At 38.7% G+C, this 23,537-nt stretch overlaps 1 protein-coding gene across 1 annotated transcript in view; it reads left to right on the top strand.

The window, feature by feature from the left end:
• LOC126411401 (uncharacterized) overlaps positions 1–23,537 on the top strand; it is a 1,067,733-nt gene that overhangs the window by 411,521 nt on the left and 632,675 nt on the right. Inside the window, 1 exon segment of the mRNA XM_050081361.1 lies at positions 4,304–4,397. Within this exon segment, the coding sequence (XP_049937318.1) occupies positions 4,304–4,397 (94 nt within the window).

Here is a 23,537-nt window from a genome sequence, read left to right as displayed (position 1 = left end):
AATGTCTAAATAATTATCATCCAATTTCCTATCTTCAACTCTTTCCATAATGTTAAAAAAAAGTCCCATTATTTACTTATATCATCACAGTTTGGACTTCATAGTGCCATTTGTACTTTTACTCACCAAATGTTAAAACCTGTAAACAACAAAATATTGTAGGAGATATATTTTGTGATCTGTCAGAGGCATAGGATTGTGTGGATCAATGTAGGCTCTTAGAAGAGCTTAAGTCTATGGAATCTATGGTTTTAAAAACAACTTTTGGAATTATACTCTACAAAAAGAGTGCAAAAAATTATGCTGAATAATTCAAATAATATGAGAAAGAGAGAGAATTTTAGTGGTTGGAGAGAAATCACATAGGGAGCCTTCAAAGTTGAATTTTGGCTCCACTTCTCTTTCTGATACAGAATGAACATGAGCTCCATGAACAAAATTATAGATGTCGGTCAGGGATGTTTTTCTGAGTATTCTAGTGGAAGGAATAACTCGTGTCCGTGAGCTGTTACAGAGTAATTGTATTTCGTTGCCACACTTCATATTTGTATCTGTATTACTGTGTTGCACTAAAAATATTTGCACAACAATTCAGACATCAACAGTATGCATTGGTGTGTCATGTTTGAAAACAGACTTGTCCAATTCACACATGGTACTTGCCGCTGATGACAGTAGTTCTCACCTTACTCTGCAATCTCAAGCTTGCATTTAGTACTGCTGTTATGTCCCAGGTTTGATTTTCCAGCAGTGTTAGTTATTCGTTAACAGTGATTGACAGCAGTATGGAAAGGATTATTAATGAGTTGAGCTATGTGCATCTCGTGTTAGGGTTCTCTGATGCCAGTGGAAGAGCAGCACAAAAATGCTGTTCAAAGCTATTCCTGTAGTAATGGTAACTACATCACAGTACTTTTGCATTTATAACTCATTCTGTGTTTCTGTTGTATATTTTGATAATCACACATTAAAGCTTCTCCAGTGTTGTGAAAGTATTTTCACAGGAATAAAGGTAATTGATGGTAAAAAAACTGAATAAGTCAAAATTACATTATTACTCTGTAATGAACTACTAGGGTCCACAGATCCCTCATACGAAATATTCAGAAAATATCTCTGCCCAACACCCAAATCTTTGGCATGTGAATGGCCACCGGCTTAACATACATCGAGCAGAAGTAATACTTTTTGCAAATGCCAAAGCTTTATAATTAGCCTTATTGAAGAGAAAGCAGCAGATAAAGTTTGTTAGCAGTGCTTTTGAAATAATTATTAAGTGGTTCTCTGAAAAAGGATTCCCGTTTAATTTTGAAAACAAAATCTGTGCAACAAATGGAATATCACCATCAATGAACAGTAGTCAGTAAGCAGGGGGACAGAATATTCAAAGTATTTGTGTGTACATATTGGTGAAAACCTGAACTGGAAGAAACTTATTACAGATTGGCTCCAGCAACTAAGTTAAACAACATTGCTCTTCATATAATCGCTAGTTCTGTAAATGAACAACTCTGTGTTGTAACTTTTTTGTGTGTTTACACTCATAATATCTTACAACAACTTTCTGGAGTAATTCATCTCATAAAATGAGAGTATTGTCTGTAACAAAGTGAGTTGTGAGAATAATATGTGGGTTTATCCACAATCATTTTGTAGGTGCCCCTCATGGATTTAAGCATTTCAATCACTTCTTTACAGTGTGTATATTTGGTAATGAAATTCTTTATAAATAATACATAATTTGAGAAGACTAGTGATATCCATTCATACAACACTAAAAGAAAAATTGCCTGTTATTACCCATTATTAACACATTGACTGCCACACACATAGTGATGGATGTTGCACAGTCAGGCCAGGCCACCACAGACACATGGCATAAAGCGTGAGGCTCCTCTGTGGCCACCAGTGCACATATGGCAGCCAATATGTTCAAGCTGTCAGTGGCTCAGCGAGGAGTTCAACACGCATCAACAAAAATGTTTGATTTTCGCCCAATAACATTAATTGTTGGATTGGCAACAGAGCAAATTTTAAATCTAGCCTAAAATTGGTTTTGATAGACAACTCCTAATCTATAGATGAATTTTTAACTAAAAGCTAGTACCATGTGTAACTTACAAGTAAAGTAAATTTAAGTCTATCTACATGATTAGTATTGAGAACTGTGTTTATTCTTATTAAAATTAAGCCTGTGTACTATTTAGTAACCTGTAAATGCCCAACCTGTAGCTGTACTAACAGACAAATCATGTATGTATAGCTGCATATAGAACATGTAACTGTGTTGTGCTAATCCTTTAAAAATCTGCAGCAGAACTTCTTGTTAGATATGTTAGAGACAGGATGTAACAGTTGCTTTAAACATTTAGGGAAGAACAGAAAATTGACTTAAAAAGAGCAACCAGAATTAAAAATGAAATTGACTTATTTTATCAAACAACAAAATAAGCTGTTTGACAGAAACCTTATAGTAATATCACAAATCATTTATGAAATATGAGGAATTTCGGTGTATTGTGGGACACCCTTTGTATAATTTTATCAGAAATATGAGCTAGAGATTCAGTTTTATCACAGAAAGACATTAGAGGTTTTTTAGGGTGACAGGGGAGGGGGGGGGGGGGCTAGAAGTAGGAGTTTATCTCAGCAAAACCATTTTCTGCAACAGTAAGACATTTTGTCAGCAAGTCTTACCTGAGTAGCCTTTGGTTTCTGAATGCCATTATTTTATTTTATTCAGTTGAAGAACAATTTCAAAAACAAATGGACAAACTCCGCAGAGCCAGACTGAAAATTAACTACAGTACACTCAGGTTAATGTGGAATCAGTATTATGAAGTTCATTTGCAATCCACATGATTACTCTGCAATTCACAATTAATTGCATGGCAGAGGGACTAAAGAGTAACCGTAACATCACTGCATGACTTTATGAGTTTTTGTACTTAAGAGAAATGTGGTATTTCAAAAGTAATTTACCAGTGTACCACTAACATGAAACCCATAATCACAATCTACTCTCAGTCCTAACCTGTAGCATTGGAACAAGAATTTGAAATGTGGAAAACATTTTACAAAATTACCCAACAGGCAGTCAAAAGAAGCAGCTCTGGAATAAGGAAAAGGAACGAGATGACACATATATAGGTATGAGGAAAGAGAATATTTTTGGGATTTCACTGTGGCAGTTATGAAATTAAATTCCTGTTTAGAGGGCATAAACCTAAAAAAATAAGGAAAGAACAACATTTGCAAAAATTTGGGAGAGATGTTTATCTGGTAGTGGATGAAAATAATGTTCGGGGTTCACAAACATCTGTCTTGTAGGCATCTGTTCACATAGTTGAGTGTATTAACTGAATCTGTTCTAATGAATTTTCATTAATTAAATTTTGTTTGCAACATTTCATTTGGGTTTGGGAGTATAAGCAATTTTCAAATATGCAACACTAGAAGGAAAAATGATTAAATGCCTGGATGCTAATTGGAGAGAAGAACCAGAGGTTTATAAACATGTAAAGGAAGAAAAGATGTCCAGAGGGCAAACAAGAAAATGAGATCGAGAGTTACACAAGTTAATAGAATGGACCGTACGCTTATATGTTTCGTAATGGCAATATAATGTACTTGGATAGATTAAAAAAAACTACTCACCGAGCAGTGGCAGAACACACGCATAAAAGAAGGTTATAATTAGACAAGCTTTGGGAGCTGGTGGCTCCTTTTTCAGGCAGAAGGGTTGAAGAGGAAGGAAGAGGGGTGAAGGAAAAGGACTGGAGGGGTCTACGAAAAGGGGGGCATTTCGGAAAAGTCAACCAGAAGTCAGGGGAGACTTACCCCATCTGGTAAGCTTCCCCTGACCCATGGTCCTGGGTAACTTTTCTGAAATCTACCCTCTTTCTTCGACCTCTCCAGTCCTTTTCCTTTACCCCTCTTCCTTCCTCTTCAACCCTTCTGCTTGGAGAAGGACTCACTGGCTCTGAAAGCTTGCCTAATTATAACCTTCATTTTTGTGTGCATTCTGTCACCCCGTGGTGAGCAAATTTTTTATCTATCCAATTACATTGTGTGTTTCATAAATTGCACATGACTGAAGACTGTGGGTGAATGTTTGTGGTTTTTATTTATCTCTTTTTATCTGTAGTTCTTCTACAGAGAACATTTCTTTTCAAAGTCATAACAAAGACAGCCATTATTGTTGTTGTCTCACCTTTCCATTGCCCATTTCCAATCTCTTATGAAAATTTGTTACGCTGAACATTGTGAGGTATACTTGAATGCATTTTGACATTATTTGCAGGATGAACGAGAACGTATTGAGAAAATGGGTGGTTGTGTGATGTACTTTGGAACATGGCGAGTGAATGGTCAGCTTGCAGTTTCCAGAGCTATTGGTGAGAAAAGAAATATACATACTACAACATTTATTAAAATACAGTTTACTTTCAGTGTATTTTTTAATGGAAATACTCTGTTTTCAACTTTATAACAAAACAGGAAATTTTTGTCATTAATCTAGTCTTGGACTATTTATTGCTCTTTTCACATGGTCCTCTTTTTTTCTATTTATTTCCTGATCTGGAAAAGAAGTGCATCTCCTCATTGACATAGCATCTAAGTTATTCAAAGCATGTTGTTATAAACTGCATTTGGCATATTGTTTCTGTAAGAAAATATGAACAAGTTTTGTGGTTGCCCAACACGCAAACAAGCTAGGTATAAATGTCTATGTTAGAAATTCAGTTCTTTTAAATTCAATAGACAAGGCAGTAAACGTACGGGCATGAGGGTTGGAACAACCACAAACTCTTTCTCAAGTGAAGGAAACTAGTGGCACTGGCAAAACACAGAAGGACTGCAGACCATCTATATATAATGTCCACATGTTCTGGTACATTGATGGATACTTCATTAACAGAGTATAGTGCATTTGCAGCAGGAGAGCCCAAGCACTTCCTGCAAATCAAAAAGTAAGTGACAACATAATGAGAGAACTGCTGCTAGGCCATGTCCTGATGGCAAGATGTGACTGTAGTGGACTCTGCTGTGCTGCTCCCTATGTTGTCCAGGATGAAGAAAGTGGGCAAATGCCTGAAGAGGGCTGCAGCTTGTGCCTCACTAACTTCAGATGGCTGCAGGACTGCATTTCGATGCTTCTGCTGGATGCACTCACGTAATGTTGACATCCTCAGTTTTTGATGAACTCTTCAGTATGTCTAAGCAAGCAATAGTCCATTAAGGAACCAGTGTTTTGCAATATGCTTAATACTGTGGTGTGGGACAAAGGATACCTTGCATAGTTTTCCTGTTGAATTTGATGTATATATTTCTGCCCTTGTCCAATTTGGAGCACAGCACTGCTAATGCATATGAGAACTATGCCCATTTAGTAATTATGAAAAATGTTGGCTGCAGCAGATTATTTATTATAGCATGAGGATGCCAAGTTTCACCAGTCTCGGGCCCATACAATGAGTACTAACATTTTCAGCAGCCACCAAGACGGGTCTGTCATCTGAACTAGTAGTACATCAATAAATTTTTCTATAATTCATCATTGCTATGTACACTTGTACAAAACACTCAGTGGGATGTGAGCAAGATGGAAGAATTGATTGTGTCATGGGTGATTGAGAGTCATAAATACAATTGAGAAAATCTATGTTTGCTGCAGCATTATGGTTTACCATGGGATCTTCGATGAAAGATGGGGTTAGGCTGATTACAATTCTCATTTAATGGAGATGATAATTTCAAGAGAGCAAGATTCGAAAGTGTCTCCATGTAGTCTGTCTCGCGTCCGTTGGCCATCATAATTTAATATATTATTTACCACAAAAATTTATTGGTGATGGTGATTGTTGCCGACTTACGTGGTGGGCCTTAATGAAACTGATATTTCATTTAATTTTGATTTACAATTAAATGCTTTTGTGAAGTTCTCCTTTTTTTTAACAATATTAAACTTGAGTGGAAATTATTTTTTACGTTGATGAATGTTAGACTCACTGAACTTTTAAAGCATGAACATATAAGTTGAACAATGGAATAAACTTTTCATATCAATTTCCTCGGCTAGTCAGTTCACTTTAAAGCAAAAAATCTTTAAGTTATTAATTACAATTGCGGCCCACACACGCGCGAGAGTATTTCTTCTTACCTCCGTTACCAATACTTGTAGTTGGAGTCCTTGCTCTGGGTCTCGGCTGTGGTACTGAAAATAAGAATCTTAAAGCTACGTATTTTCTGCAACATCAGGCGGCTGTGGAGAAAAATGAATATTATATTAAGTTTTTCGCTTCCACTAATTTTTTATAGGTTAATATCGCCACATAATGCGTTGTTGGCTGAGATTGTTGAACTGTAAATTAATCGCATTTAGGTTAATCCAAAGGAAGGCGGACATGAAATCGGGATCACCACTTACAAATTAAAAGTGAACAATGATATTAAATCAATATATTATCTGCTTAATTAGTACAAATATGCTTACATTTGCCAGCACTCACAAGATGTCCGTCCACACGCAACCAAGACAAGAGAAGAAGTGAAGACGACTAAAAAAATTAACAAAAGGGTGTATCTTGTCGTCTCTTTAGATCATTTTGTTATATTTCTTTGCCCTCGAAACGCACACAGAGAAATTATTATAATACGGGTACATGATAAAAATGCATATTATTTAATTTTTAAAATGTCTCTTCTTTATAAATACTGTTTTTTAAGTGTTTTCGTATTATTTCACTGGTGATGATATATTTGATGTAAGAGTTAGTCATGTGGCTGCTTGCCCTCATCTCCTGATCTGTTATTTTGAGACTGTGGGGTTAAGCTACATTTTTGTGTGGACTCTGAGCTACTCTTGGACTTTGGTCTATCAATTCAGTGCTCATTTGGTATACATTTACCCATGACTGGGTATGGAAACTAAAATCTTAACAATAATTGGAAAGATCGTAACATTGGTAACATCTAGGGATCCACGTTGAGCCTAACAACCGTTGTGCACACTGTGGGACAACTAACAGCCACTTTGGAAAGATAGTGCTCCTTTTACCTTTCTGAATGAACTAATTGAGCATGGCATGGGTCTTTGGTGCCAGTCTTCTATCAGCCTCAGCATAAGACAGGCAGCTCTGGTTTCTTCTTCTCCTTCTTTTTCATCATCATCATCATCTTCTTCTTCTTCTTCTTCTTCTTCTTCTTCTCCTCCTTCCTTTTTTTTTTGTGCATTTCACCATTCCTATGTCATCTTCCTCACCAAATAGTAATTGATATCCATTAATGTTCACACCACCTTGAGTACCATGACTGTTGTATTTGTTAAGCCATGCCATCTTACACTATCTGGAAAAATGCAAACATAGTGCTTTTATACAATTTCCATTCCTACACAAATTTATCTGCTACTGGGTGCTTGCAACAGAGATTAACCTAAAGTTTGTCTTTTGAGCAATGACAACAATGGCATGGACTTCAGCTGAGTGGACAACTATGTCTTATGATGCAATCAGTGTGATCATTCGCTATGAGACATATGATTGGGGTCATTCCCATTGGCCATCCCTTGTATGTCATGGAGGCACTGAGATTTTCCACTGCACGTGGCAAGGGCCTGCACTGAGTAACTCTGTTCAGTTCAGATCAACACTGTGAATTCTCCGCCAGGGTCAACAACTTGTGGATGATAGCCTCCAGAGAACCCTAAGTCGAATCAGATGGATAGGACACTGCAGCCCTCACTTGTTCTGTGAATTTGAATTATCTCATAAAAAATGCAGAACACACTGTCCAGTGCCTTACAGGCTCACTTATCATGAGTGCAGGAGTTTTACCCTTGGATGTCCAAATCACAGAAGTTTATCTGGACCGATGAGTAACAGGGTGCAGTGCACAGTGTTTCCCAACTGACAGAAGTATCCTCTCATGATATTGTTTACAAGTGATGAAAAAGGAGCCCCTCTCAGTTAATATACGTCATTTTATTCAGCTGTAGCATCACATTGCAGGCCTCCCCATTCAGCAAAACAGTGTAATGCTCTACAGATTTAGAAAATTGCAACAGTGCTCCAGTGACCACACCTTGTCAGTGAAATAATGTGCTCAGTCATGATGATCACAGAGTGTCCGTATTGAGAACATCCAAGTTGCTTCAGATAGTGATGTACATCCCTTGGAAAGCAAATGGTGCACTCAAAGAAAGGGAAAGCTTTTGGTATACTGTGCAGTCTATACCACCACTAGATACTGACCTTATAGAAGAGAGAGGAGGTGCAAAACTCCACTGTGGAGGTGTCCATAATTTAAGTTTTCAATTATGTATATTACTTTCAGTTACAAAATTAATGTAAAATTATTTACTCAGTTACAACAGGTGTTCCACAATACATGCACAAGCACTCTACATCAAAATAGTCACAAAAATATGGAAATGTGCAGGACTATGGAAACAGTTTCGCTCAACCCATACTTATGATGATAGTCATGTGTTTTGTGTGCTCAATATGGGCTACTCGCATTCAAATAAAATAAAGGGAATATTAGGTTTTAATGCCCCACTGACAGTGATTAACATTTATCTGTACTTCTGCGGTATAGGGACATGTGACATACTTCTGTATTGCGCTTTCTCTGAGTATCGTCACATTGCAGGCTGCATTACGTATTGGAACAACTAGTGTGCTTATCTTGTTGGAAGATAGAAGAACAACCAGTTCAGTGTACATTTATCAACACTGCAGCAAGTCTGAGTGAATTTGATCACTCTGTAGCTGAAGCATTTTGGGAGAACAGCAGGGAAAAAAAGGAGAATGTGAAACAATTTGGTCTTGTAACCAGAGGACAGGCTACACGGCATTGTTGATAAAGATTGTATCAGAAAATTCACTTTCTTTCCTCTGGAGTCCTCCACTACATTGCTGGGTGTCAGTTTTTTGTTTGCTGTCTGAGGCTACCATAAGCTGTCAGTACTGTGACACTTGCTCATGTAGCACCCAAAACTACATTTCCAGTAACTAAATTCACAGTAAAAGGGTGTTACGTTTGAATTGTTCTTGTTGTTCTCTTGAGTCTGACTGGTTTGAGGCAGATCTATCCATTGCAATCCTCTTCATCTCTATGTAACTGTTGCAACCTACATGCATTTTTATTCGAGCATGGGTCTCTCTCTCTCTCTCTCTCTCTCTCTCTCTCTTCTCTCTCTCTCTCTTGCTCTCTTTCCCTCCCCTCTTCTCTCTGTCCTTTTCTTCCAACCCCCCCCCCCCCATTTTTTCCCTTCATTACTAAATTGAAAGTTTGTTGATGCCCAGTGAAGTGTCCTATCAAACAAGCCCTTCTTTTGTCAAGTTGTGCCGCAAATTACTTTTCCCCCACAAATTCAATTTAGTACCTCCTCGTTAGTTTTTCGACCTACCAATCTAATCTTAAGTATTTCTCTGTAATACCCCAATTCAAAAGCTACTGTTCTCTTCTTCTATGAAATGTTTATCCTCTACTTATCACAAGGCTACACTCAAGACAAATATCTTATGAGAACACTTTTTAGGTGTTAAATTTATATTCAGTGTTCACAAATTTCTCCTTTTCAGAAAAGCTTTTCTTGCCATTGCCAGCCTGTTTTTTATATCTTCCCTACTTTCACCATCGCCAGCTATTTTGCTCCACAGATAATGAAATTCGCCTACTAGACTCTCATCCTGATGTCATTCCCTCAGCATCTATTAATTTAATGTGATTACTTTCAGTTACACTTGTTTTACTTTTACTGATGTTCATCTTATAACCCCTTTTCAAACCAGCATCTGTTCTGTTTGATGTGCCCTGCAAGTCCATTACTGTGTCTGACAAAATTAGAATATTGTTGGCAAACCTCAAAGTTCTAATTGTTCTCCCTGAAATTTAATTACCTTTTCAAATTTTTCCTCAGTTTCTTTCAGAGCTTATGGGCTGAATAAAAAGTGATAGGATGCATGCATGTCTCACTTCATTCTCATGCACTGCTTCCACCGGCCGGAGTGACTGCGGTTCTAGGCACTACAGTCTGGAACCGAGCGACCCCTATGGTCGCAGGTTCGAATCCTGCCTCGGGCATGGATGTGTGTGATGTCCTTAGGTTAGTTATGTTTAATTAGTTCTAAGTTCTAGGCAACTGATGACCTCAGAAGTTAAGTCGCATAGTGCTCAGAGCCATTTGAACCATGCACTGCTTCCTTTTATGTCCTTCAGCTACAGTCTCGTTTCTGTACAAATTGTTGATAACCATGTGCTCCCTGTATTAAAACACGAACATGACATCAAATTACACACACCTATGACATTCACTTATGGTCAACAGATGCACTTAATACAGGACTCACTCTTCGTGAAGGAAAGGTGACATTGTGCACAAAGGAAAGAAAAACCTTTCCAATTAGGTGACTAAACCTTGCTCTTTCCCAGATAACCATGCTTTGCGATAGAGTGTATGAAGAGCATCATTGCAACAAGCTTTCTACAAATCGACATATGCTATAAGCATAGTTTTACCTTTCTTCAGTCTACCTTCTAAGATAAGTCATAGCATCGGTATTGTATTGCATTTACCAACATTTCACCTGAATCCAAACTGATCTTACCTGAGGTTGACTTTAACCAGTTTTTCCATTCTTTTGTAAATAATTAATGCCAGTAATTTGAAATCATGACTTACTAAGCTGACTATTGAGTAGTATCCACTCCTGTCAGCACGTACCCTCTTGGTAATTGGAATTATTAAATTATTCTTGAGGTCTGAAGGTATTTACAGCCTTGAATTCATCTGTTTGCATCCTGAAAATGTTACCATCATATTAAATAATCACTTTTGTCTTTCTTTGTCTGATAATTGAAACATTCTTAAATGTTGTTTTAATTATTGCCACTGATTTCTGATTCAAGTTCTAGAGTAAGCAGAAACTACTTTGGGAAATTTGGTAATCTAGAAAAGTTAATCTCACCACCTTTTTTAAAAATAGTTTAATACTTTCTAAGCTTGTCTTTTGTATACTAATTGATGCATGAAGGAAGAATGAAATTTGGTATGACTGTCATGTCATTATGACGTTCATTGGAAATGTAGTATGTATTCTGATAGGTGATAGTCAGCAAAAGGGTCAACCCGACATTCTCCTGAAGCTACCTTTTACTCTAGCTCTCATTTTTGTAGTGTATGTTCTCCTGATGATTTATAATCTGGTTTAACAATGTTGCTGTTGTGGAACAAGGAGTGTCAGTTTTAGCACGGAATTGTTTACATTTTTTTGTTATGATAGTAGGTGACTAGCACCTGCTTCTCTTGGTCTTTTTTTCCATTCTTTGAGTTGGAAAAGAGTGCAGTGAATATTCTCATTTATAAAACATCAAAATTATTGAAAGTATATTGTTATAGACTACATTTGGTGTTTTGCTTTTGGATACAAACAGGAATAAGTTTTGCGTCTGGCCAACGCGTGAACATTATTCTTTTAAATTCACTCCACAATATTGGAATTTTTTGGACTTGAGCTTTATTGATAGTTGTACTGTATGCTAATCTTACCAGAAGATGGAGCACTTAAAGCTGAATGGTAAGAAATGAGTGGAAGTAAGGAAGGTTTAGGAAAGGTAATGATTTCATTGTGGTTCATTATTGTAACAACCGATTTAGCTGTTCTTGTTCTCCTGGTATCACATTCTGTATTTGCTGACTGGTTTGCCAAACTATGTCTGTTTTATTGCTAAAATTGTTTGCTCACGCAACCATCCTTTGTTTACATAGTTTCTCTGTATAAGCTGGTACACCATACTATGTTGCACAACTCGTCATTTGAAGAAGATATTGCTGGAGCGTGAATTAGTGTGATATGTGCCATTTCCAAGTCATATTACAGAACATTCTACATAATTTGGAAACATTCTTGTAGGGAAAACATGCGCGCGCGCACACACACACACACACACACACACACACACACACACACACACACACATGTCTCCTACATTGTGCTCAGACGAGTCGACTGAGCACAGAGAGAGAGAGAGAGAGAGAGAGAGAGAGAGAGTGTGTGTGTGTGTGTGTGTGTGTGTGTGTGTGTGTGTACGCGCTTGCAGGTGCACGTGCTCGCACATGTTCTCTCTACAAGCTTGGAAAAGGATGTGCATTCTGAAAGCTATCAAAGCTCTTTACCTTTTTTTCGTGTACACGTTGACGACAGAGTGTTTCTGCCTGAGTTGTCTCATTTATTCCTAAATAATTCGTAATTGTCAACCAGAACTTTCCATATATTATCATCCGGAAACGTTCGCTACATTTGAGAATATTTGTAAAACTTGAGAACATTATAGAACTACATAGAATTTTTTTTGAAAAATAAATTGATGCAGAAGAAACAGGTGTACTGGAGCATCACAGTGTGATGGCAACCACTTCAAGCACTAAAATCTCTGCAACCATAACAGCTACCCTCACACATTGGTGGAACTAACAGTAGCACCAGACACAAAAACGGTTATTGGCCATGGTTGGCTTTTGAGGGATCGTCAACTTCAGTTGAGGAATACACAGGAGCGTAAAGAGTATAAGGTGAAAAAGAATAATTTGACATTCTGTTTCTAAAAGTTATGCATTTCAGGGTGAAGAGCAGGTTCAAGTGACAACAGGACTCAATATTGTATTGGTGGCTTTCTCTGTGTTCACTCTGCAAACTACTTCATGGGTGTTGAGAGAAGGCATATGAGGAATGGACGAAGCGAGCTTCACATGACACCTGGACTGCTGTAGGGAGAGGTGGAACGTGGAGGGAATGCTCCCCACCTCCCTCATACAGCGCAGTGACAGTGCCTATACAGCGTGCTATGTACTGAGCACCTACCTTACTGTAGTAAGCTTTCTTTTCTGATAAGTAGCTGCAAAATACAGACATGAATTAGTTGCAGAAGAATGGAAAAGCTGGTAGAAACAAACCATGAAGAAGATCAGTTTGAGTGCCGGAGAAAAGTAGGAGCACATGAGGAAATACTGATCCTATGACTTATCTTAGAAGGTAGCTTGAAGAAAGGCAAACCTATATTTATAGCATTTGTAGACTTAGAGAAAGATTTTGACAAAGTTGAGTGGAATACACTCTTTGAAATTCTGAAGGTTGCAGGGATAACATAGAGAAAGCAAGCAAAAATTCTTTACACCTTGTACAGAAATCCTACAGCAGTGTTGAGTCACAGGGCTTGATACGGAAGCAGTGGTTGAGATGGGAGTGATACAGGTTTAACCTATATACACACTGAACAAGCAATAACGGAAATAAAAGAAAAATTAGGAGAAGGATTCAGGAAGAAGAAATAAAAACTTTGAAGTTTATCAGTGACATTGCAATTCTGTGAAGAGACAGCAAGGGACTTGGAAGAGCAGTTGAATGTAATAGACAGTGCCATGAAAGGAGGTTCTAAGATGAACATGAACAACAGAAAAACGAGGGTAATGGAATATAAGAGAGGCTGAAATGAAAACTGGACAGCTACCACAACAGGACCATGGAAAGGTTTATTCAAAAGTAATCACCATGTGCATTCCCACTGGGGAATGAAACGATCTATTACTGTTTTGTAGAATGTGGTCAATGGCTGATGGATGCACAACACAGCCACTGTCACACTTCCTTATCTGACAGAAACCAACTTCCACACACGTCTTTCTTCAGGTCACCGAAGATTTGAAAATCACTCAGTGAAAGATCCGGGGTGTATGGAGGATGTTGCAGCACTTCCCACCCAAATTGCTGAAGTGTCGCCAGTTGGCAGTGTGGGGTTGGTTGTTATCGTGCAACAGGATGATTTTGTCCAACAGCCCAAAGGCAAACATCAAAGCCAACAGTGGAAACATACCACACCTCCCAGCAAAGGAATCAAAGCTGTTCACACAAGTCTGGTAAGGCCACAATGACTTCCTTCTTCAAGTGCAGGGCCCCTCTGCTCATCGGATTCCTATAGTGTGGAACCACAATCAGTGTGCAGCACTATGAATATACTATACAGAAACTGTGACTCACCGTGAAGTCAGATCGCTCAGGTGTGCTGTAGGATGGAATCATCCTATTGCACTATAAAATCCACACCCACACTACCCATCTGATGCAGGTTACAAAAAGCAATGTGGTTGCGAAACATTGCAGAATCCCCCGTACGGGCCGGATCTTTCACCCAGTGGGATTTCACATCTTTGGCAACCTGAAGAAAGGCATGTGGAGACATCAGTTTCAGTCAGATGAGGAAGTGCAACAGTGAGTGTGGTTTTGGGTCTGTCAGCAGCCAACTGCATTGTGTGAAACAGGAATTGATTGTCTCGTTTCCAAGTGGGATAAGTGTCTTTACGCATGTGATGATTACAGGTGTTTGATTTTCATTTATATTTGAATTAAATCAGTCAGTGCTGGGGGAATTAGAATCAAAGAGTCTGAAACTAGTAGGTGAGTTTTGCTATTCCAACAGTAAAATAACTGATGATGGCCATAATAGAGAGGATATAAATGTAGACTGACAGTGGCAAGAAAAACGTTTCTGAAAAAGAGAAATTCGTTAACATTGAATATAATTTTAAGTGTTTGGAAATATTTTCTGAAGGTATTTGTCTTGAGTGTAGCAATGTATGGAAGTGAAACGTGGACGATACACAGTTTAGGCAAGGAGGGTATAGAAACTTTTGAAATGTAGTGCTACAGAATAGTGATGATGATTAGTTGGGTAGATTGCCTAACTAATCAGGTGGTGCTGAATAGAATTGGGTAGATGGAGACCAAGAGATGAATACAGTCAGGAGGTTCAAATGGAAGTAGCTTGCAGTAATTATTTTGATGTGAAGAGGCTTGCACAGGATAAAGTAGTGTGTAGACGTGTACCATACTGTTCTTCAGATTGAAGACCACAACAATAAGAACAAGTATTTGGAGCTATGAAATATGACAGGAATTACATGTCATGTTTTAGCATGAGTGGTCTGAACAACAGATATGAAAATGAAACACAGCATTCAAAAATAGCTGTTGCAATGCTGTTGCCCTTGTTTGGCTGGCAACATTGGCAGTGACAGGACAAAATACACCGGCCAACTGCAGAAGAAAAGTTTGAAGACTGTGTATATAAATTTGAACCGACTTGGCGTGAAATATTTTGCAATTTTTTAAAAGTATTTTGATTTCACAATGGAAGTGAGATTGTCAATGTGGAATTTTTAGATTAAGGTATTTAATAATAAGGAGCTGTCTCAAGTCACTATATGTTTATTGCTTTTAAAGTGTCTGATGTGTTTCAGACCTGAAACTATATTTTCAAGGACTAAATTTGAATTTTCTCATTTAGGTCTTATTCATCATTTCATGTGATAAAATGGGATAACATTATCAATTTTGCAGTAGTTAACATTTATATTGAAAATCACTGTAAAAGTAATTGTAACTATTAAATTAAACAATGGAAAATCCAGGATAGAATAATGGCAGTATTATGAAAAGGATAGATTGCTACACACCATATAGGGGAGAGTCGAATCACAGGTAGGCACAACAAAAAGATTGTCAAGCAAGTAAGCTTTTGGTCAAAAAGGTCTCCATAGGAATTAGACAACATACATAGACACATTCACACAAACACAACTTCCACGCACATGACCACAGCCTCTGGCTGCTGAAGCTAGACTCGGCCATGGTAGCCGGAGACTGTGGTCATGTATGCGTGCATTTGCATGTTTGACAGTCTTTGTATAATGCCTGTCTGTGTCTCGGCATCTCCACTAAGTGGTGAGTAGCAATCTATCCTTTTTATAATATTGTAAATGTTTAAATATGATGCTTCTGCTGGTGAACGTATGCAGCTGCACTTGAAATACGTTGGGCACCAGAAAAACAATAAACAAAGATTGACTGCACACAAATCTTTACTATTAAATTATTGCTAAACATTGTGCAGTCATATGCTTACATCATCAGATGGATTTGCTAGTAAATAGTGCAGTTCTTGTATAAGTCATCCTGTTACTGCTCATGTGACAGGCTGCTAGGAGATGTAGATTTGTAATTGATAATCATTCAGGAAAATGGAATTATTAACTACTTCTTGACAAAACTTGTTGTCATAACTCAGACCCATTCGCTACTCTTCTGGCCACTTTTATGATGTTCATAGATACGGTAACGGTGCTAGAGTGTACAAAGGTACCAGTGTATTTTACTCCTGGTTCACAATGTTGATAGTTAAGATACACTCAAAGACCTATAAGTGACATTTAAAAAAAAGAGCTGTAAAACACTCAAGGGAAAACAAACAAAATTTTCCAAGTGAACATTTATGGCATGGAAGTAAATGGAAAGTGAACTACAGCGTACTGTATGAACTGTGTATCAGTATAGCAGCTGAGTGTATAACAAGCACTGCTGTAGATAAAAGTACATTTTATTACAGTTAAATAGTCATAACATGGCCAGCCTATTAATATTACTTAAATTTATATTGTTGAAACTTTACAAATCATTTCCACAGTGTCAGTGCTATAGCAGTGCTGGTTGATGCAATAGATCCAGAGATCATATTGTATATTTACTCTTGATATGGTTCAAAAAGTAAGGTAACAAGTCCTCAGCAAGAAAACGTATAATCAGGAAATCAAATACATGCACAAAGTTAGTAAGACACTAGTGCACATTACCTTTCTACATAGTCACCATGAGTGCCTAAGTATTTCCACCAGTAAATCACTGTCAAAAATGGCATAAAAGAAATCACATCATGCCCCACATTTCATTCCCTATGATGATATGGTGCAGCAGTGGACTTCCCAGTCCGATACTGCAGAAGTGCTGGGAGATAATTTCATGTGCTTGGCTTCGTTCTCGTCTGAGAGGTGCTGTGGTACCCAGCAAGAGCTTGCCTTCCAGCAGTCCAGTGTGTTCTGCATGATATCCTTACCACTAGTAAAGGAGATATTAACCCAGATAACCCTGACGTCCTTCTGGAAGGACGACGTAACTCACTGTTGAAATTATTTATTTTTGCGAATAACGCATTGTTGCAACGGACTGTGATGCATTGTTATATGAAGTAGGCAGAGTCAGTTGCGCGCTGCGACAATCAGTTTGACCCTGTCGTTCATAGTGAGTGAGAAACTGTGTCTTGAAAATAGGGCCGATTTTACCATGGACGAACTGACTGACCTTGTCATCGATGGGTATGTATATTTTCTTTCATATTGCGTCAATAATTCTGAAACTTGTCATGTAATATCTTAAAGAATTAACGTATATTATTTATGGGCTCATATTACGATTGAAAGTTTCTGCCAGTTGTAATTCAAAAATGTTTTCAACCGTCCTTCCAGAAGGACATCATTTTGTATTCATAGAAAACGATGTACACATATCAAACTTTTGGACATGTTACAATCAAAAGATGAGGAAATACCTAATAATGGTGTGAATGTAACATTACACCCTCTTCTAAATTCAACTGATGACATAACAGATGAAGATTCGGGTGCTGAAGAAAATCCAAGTGTAGATAAATTACCAGTAAGGCAGCTCAATGCTACTGCGCTACATGACCTAAAAGAGAGGGGCATGGAAGCAACAGGAACAATAAGAGGAAATAGAGTTAAGAATTGTACTCTATCATTCGTAGATAAAATGATAAAAGAAAATAGAGGATCATATGAAATTTGTTCTGACTCAGCATCCGGGATTTCCATTGTACGTTGGAATGACAGCAATGTTGTTACTGTAGCCACTAACTTTGACAGAGTGCAACCACTACGCTCTGTAGCAAGATTTTCTAGGGAACAAAGGAAAAGGATTAGTGTGCTTCAACCTAACTTATTACACTCCTACAATACTCATATGGGACGCATAGATCGAACTGACCAAAATGAATCCCTATATAGATGCTCTATAACAGGGAAAAAGTCGTATTTCCGGATCATTGATCATTTTATAGACATTGCAGAGCAAAATGCCTGGGATCTTTACAAGCACAACAAATAACCCATAGATCATCTGACATTTCGTCATCGAATTGTCACTGCAATTCTTGAAAGTAACAAATGAGTCACTACCAGCAGAGGGTATCCTAGTAAGAGGGCAAAACTAGATTCTAGATTTGATGGGAGAGAACATTATGTTGCTGAATTACCAACGAACGAGATAACAAAAATGAAGAAGCAGCTGAAATGTCGAAGTTGCCACAAAAAAACTACTAATATGTGTGTAAAATGTGACGAACCACTTCATGTTTGTTGCTTTTTGCCTTATCATTCTAGTGCATAAAATATGTGTATAGGTTCTTTTCTTTGTTTTTTTTGTATTTATTAGCTGTTTTAGCCCATAATTCAAATTTATTTATGTTTATTTGAAAGTATAAAAACCAAAATAAATTAATTGTGCAATGTCATATACCGTACTTTAAAAACATGATCACTTATTGTCCTGACGTCCTTCTGGAAGGACGCCAATTTTTCGAAATATTAAATAAAAATAAATACTCAAAATTGTTTTTACTTTCTTCCTTACAACCTTGTGAATGAATGTAGATAAGATATAAATCAATTTTTGGAAAACAAATAATTCAGGACTATCTGGGTTAAGTTTATGTCAATCAGACTTGCAGGTGATGACCACACTTAATTATCAGTTTGACAGATTGTCATCTGAGGTTGATGTGCTTGGGTGCCCTAACGTTCCTCTCACCAAAACCACACCTATTGTTGCAACACTACACTTGCTTTGTAATCAGCTAAACCTTCACCTATACTCCTCTAGCTACCTTGTGGTGTGTAGTGGAATATACTTCGTGTACCACAGCCACTTCCCTTTTTCACGAATGGTTCATGGGAAGATCAATTGTTGGTAGACCTCCTTGTGAGATTAAATCATTATGGTTTTATATGTAGGAGGAGCAATATATCAATTGATTTTTCTAGAAACATAACTCATAGAATCTTAACAGTAAACACCACCATGATGTGCAACATCTAGTTTGTAGTGCCTGCCACTGTTGTTGGATGAGCATCTCCATGACACTTTCGCACTAACTAAATGAATCTGTGAAGACATGTGCTGCTCTTTGAATCTACTCTGTTTTAGCTACTCTATGAGATGAAAAGTATCCGGGCACCTGGCTGAAAATGACTTACAAGTTCATGGCGCCCTCCATCGGTAATACTGGAATTCAATATGGTGTTGCCCCACCCTTGGCCGTGACGATACTCTTGCAGGCATACATTCAGTCAGGTGCTGGAAGGTTTCTTGGGGAATGGCAACCCATTCTTAATGGAGTGCTGCACTGAGGAGAGGTATCAATATCAGTTGGTGAGGCCTGGTATGAAGTCGGCACTCCAAAACATTCCAAAGGTGTATTTTAGGATTCAGGTCAGGACTTTGTGCAACCACTCTGCTACAGGCCGTGCATTATGAACAGGTGCTCAATCGTGTTGAAAGATGCAATCGCCCTCCCCGAATTGCTCTTCAACAGTGGGAAGCAAGAAGGTGTTTAAAACATCAATATAGGCCTGTGCTGTGATAGTGCCATGCAAAATAGCAAGGGGCGCAAGCTCCCTTGATGAAAAACACGACCACACCACACCACACCATAACACTACCACCTCCGAAGTTTACTGTTGGCACTACACATGCTGGCAGGTGACGTTCTATGAGCATTAGCCATATCTACACCCTGCCATTGGATCGCCACATTGTGTACCGTGATTTGTCACTCCATCCAATGTTTTTCCGCTGTTCAGTCGCCCAATCTTTACACTCCTTACACCAAGCAAGGCTTCATTTGGCATTTACCGGCATGATGTGTGGCTTATGAGCAGCCGCTTGACCATGAAATCCAAGTTTTCTTACCTCCCGCCTAACTGTCATAGTATTTGCGGTGGATCCTGATGCAGTTTGGAATTCCTGTGTGATGGTCTGGATAGATGTCTGCCTATTAACATTATGACCCTCTTCAACCATCAGCAATCCGTTTGTCAACAGACGAGGTCGGCCTGTACGCTTTTGTGCTGTACGTGTCCATTCAGTTTACACTTCACTATCACATCAGAAAAAGTGGACCTAGGGATGTTTAGGAGTGTGGAAATCTCGCGTACAGACGTATGGCACAAGTGACACCCAATCAACTGACAACGTTTGAAGTCTGTGAGTTTGCGGAGAGCCCCATTCTGCTGTTTCAAGATGTTCGATGACTACTGAGGTCACTGATATGGAGTACCTGGCAGTAGGTGGCAACACAATGCACCTAATATGAAAAACGTATGTTTTTGGGGGTGTTTGGATACTTTTGATCACAAAGTGTATCAATTCTAGCTGGTAAAGAAAGACCCCAGAGTGATGAGCGAAAGTATTGGCTGAACAAGGTTTTTGCAAGCCACCTCCTTTGTGGGTGGACTACACCTCCCGAGGATTCTTCCGATGAATCCCAGTCTGGCGTATGCCTTTCCTATGATTAATTTAATATGGTTGTTCTTCTTTTAAATACTCTTGCACATTTAATGCATGTGATCACTTCCAGTAATTGTTTGGCTGTCATGTTACCATACAGTAATGAGGATTTCCGCGTATTGATATGCAGGGCATTACATTTATGTTGAGGGTCAGTTGCTAATCTTTGCACCAAACAAAAGTCCTCTGCAGATCCTTCTGAATTTCGCTACAATTTGCTAACATTGAGACTTCTCTATATACAACAGAATCACATGCAAATAGCCCTGTGGAACTTTCAACATTATCCCACAGGTTATTTATTTATATGAGCTACCCTTATTGGTGATGAATTACTGTTCAGAACATTTTCTTTAATCAAACATTTTCTTTAAATATAAAAACCTTATTACACTTCACAACTCAATCGCCAACCATGTATTCTTCAATGCTTCCATCTTGAAATTGTTTCTGAGCACAATGACATTCCATCTACCAGTAGCATTTGAAAGCTTTAATCGTCTCTTCTACCTATGCGTGGAGTTTAATTTGCACAGGGTATTTATACACCTTTGAAAGCTCTTCTTACCTTACTTATTGAACAATCATTGTATATGTTGTAGCAATCCCCCTTGAAGTAAGGAGCAATTGCCAATTTCTGTTCAAACCAAAAGTCTTCTCAGCTCATATTGAATCTTGAAGCAATTTTCTAAAGCCAGCATACTTCTACGATGAACTGCCATGATAATAATGTTTATATCTTTGTTCATTGAGAGTGTAACTAAAGTATGAACAGCATTGTTGTTACTGAGTGTCTACAGTTGGTAGGACTGGGCCCATGCTTCTATACTTGGAGTGGAGTTATGAGAGCCGACATTCCACACACACAAACAGTGCATCAGTAGCACTCATGATGTCAGAGAATTAGGTGCAACGCGTAATTATAAAATTTCTTGCTTGCGAAAGAGTTCAATTGATAGATATTTTTCAGCAATTGACTGCACAGTTTAGGGGCTAAATATTGTCAACGACTTGTGTGTTTGCCTGGCATAAGGCATTCGTGGTAGGACAAGAACAAGTGGAAAATTAGGAACACAACCACATTCCTCGGATCAGCATTACAGAAGAAAGCATTAAAGCAGTTCAAGACATTCTTCAAGAATACTGAGGAGTGAATGTATTGAGAAGTACAGAACAGCTCAAGATAATTTATGGGAGCTGTCAAGTGATAATCGCAAATGATGTGCCAGATGGATCTCTTACCTTTTGTCTGCAAATCAGAAGTTGAGAAATTTGGAATCTGTCAGAGATTTACAGCAAGGTTTGTAGAAGATGGTGATGCATTTTTGAGTCACATCATCACCTGTGATGAAACATGGGTCCATCACTACACTCCTGAGTCAAAACAAGCCAGTATGGAGTGGCGGATGAAGAGGGAGACAGCCCCAGTGAAAGCCAAGACTCGCGGGTCAGTTGGTAAGGTTCCTTCAGCCATTTTCTTCATCTTGTGAGGCATTTTGATAATTGATTTTTGGTATGAGTGACATACAATCAATTTCGCTTCCTATTGTGAGGTGTTATACTCGCACATAGTCTCTCCTGCTTCAGTACAAGGCACAGAACGTTCATACAACCACTGAAACTGTCAGTTAAGCTCGTGCTTCACATCCGCACCTCGCTCGGTCATGGTGAACCATCAGAGATCCATTCTGCACTTCGTCTTTTTTGGTACGGTCATATTGATAGTGGCAGGCGTCCAGGTGTCAAGGTTTGCCTGACGAAACTTTGCACATAGTTTTCTCGTCTTCAAAACTTTCTGTAGAATGCCTTTAACACTTGATTTAGAGACGTTCCGTTCGTTGCTTCATTGCAATTTGTGACTCAACAACATTGATACACTACAGCCACTACGAAATACAGCCAGCTCACAACTGACTGGGAGAATGCATTATGGTGTTTACTATTGTTAGTTCAAGCTACAGTTTATGTTATCCAATGACAGTACAAATTTCACTAACGTCTACATGGCTACTCCACAATTCACACTGCCTGGCAGAGGCTTCATCGAACCACCTAGAGACTATTTCCCTACCGTTCAAGTTTCGAACAGCGCCCGGGGAAAATGAGTACTTCTGCCTTTTGTGCGAGCTCTGAATTCTTTTGCTTTATTATGATGATCATTTCTCCCCATGAAAGTAGGCGTCAACAAAATCTTTTTGCATTTGGAGGAAAAGTTGGTTCAAAAAAATGGTTCAAATGGCTCTGAGCACTATGGGACTTAACATCTATGGTCATAAGTCCCCTAGAACTTAGAACTACTTAAACCTAACTAACCTAAGGACGTCACACAACACCCAGTCATCACGAGACAGAGAAAATCCCTGACCCCGCCGGGAATCGAACCCGGGAACCCGGGCGTGGGAAGCGAGAACGCTACCGCACGACCACGAGCTGCGGACGAAAAGTTGGTGATTGAAATTTTGTGAAAAGATCTCGCCGCAATGAAAAACCCTTTTGTTTTAATGATTGCCACCTCAACTCTTTATCGCAATAAATATCAGCATTTCGTCAGGGGCAGCCTTTGTTCTGCCAAGTGTACGAAAACGAATGAAAAAGGTCAGCTAACTTTTCTTAGTATTTCCACGTTTTCTTGCGAAATGTAGCTGGCATCGGAACACAGTCCAATGTTACCACTCGGACGAGAGCTTGAGTTGTAAGCGGCCGTGGAATTGAGTGTGTCCCGGGTGTTCACACCTCTCCTCCTCCAGAATAGACAGCTGATATGATCACGGAAGTTAGGAACTGCTTAATCGTGGGAGTGTGAGATAATTACATTTTCCTCTTGTTCCATACAGATAAGCCAATTGGCGTGGAGGTCAGAAGGGAAGAGGAGGGGCAGGTGCCCGTGTGACACAGAAAATTCCTGTTTGGAAGCTGCAGGACGGCTGTTCGCAGTTTGCTGACGAGCTCACACTTCCTGTTGCGTTAATGTGTTCCGTGGGGAAATGCATTTCTCAGGCTGCAAGCGAAGCCTTTAAAGTAGTCTACACAGCCACTCAGGAAGATATGCTAATGTTTGTA

Source organism: Schistocerca serialis, chromosome 1, assembly GCF_023864345.2.
Source record: "Schistocerca serialis cubense isolate TAMUIC-IGC-003099 chromosome 1, iqSchSeri2.2, whole genome shotgun sequence".
Lineage (NCBI taxonomy): Eukaryota > Metazoa > Arthropoda > Insecta > Orthoptera > Acrididae > Schistocerca > Schistocerca serialis.
The sequence above is the reverse complement of the archived record's forward strand: the minus strand, read 5'-3'. Positions and strand labels throughout refer to the sequence as shown.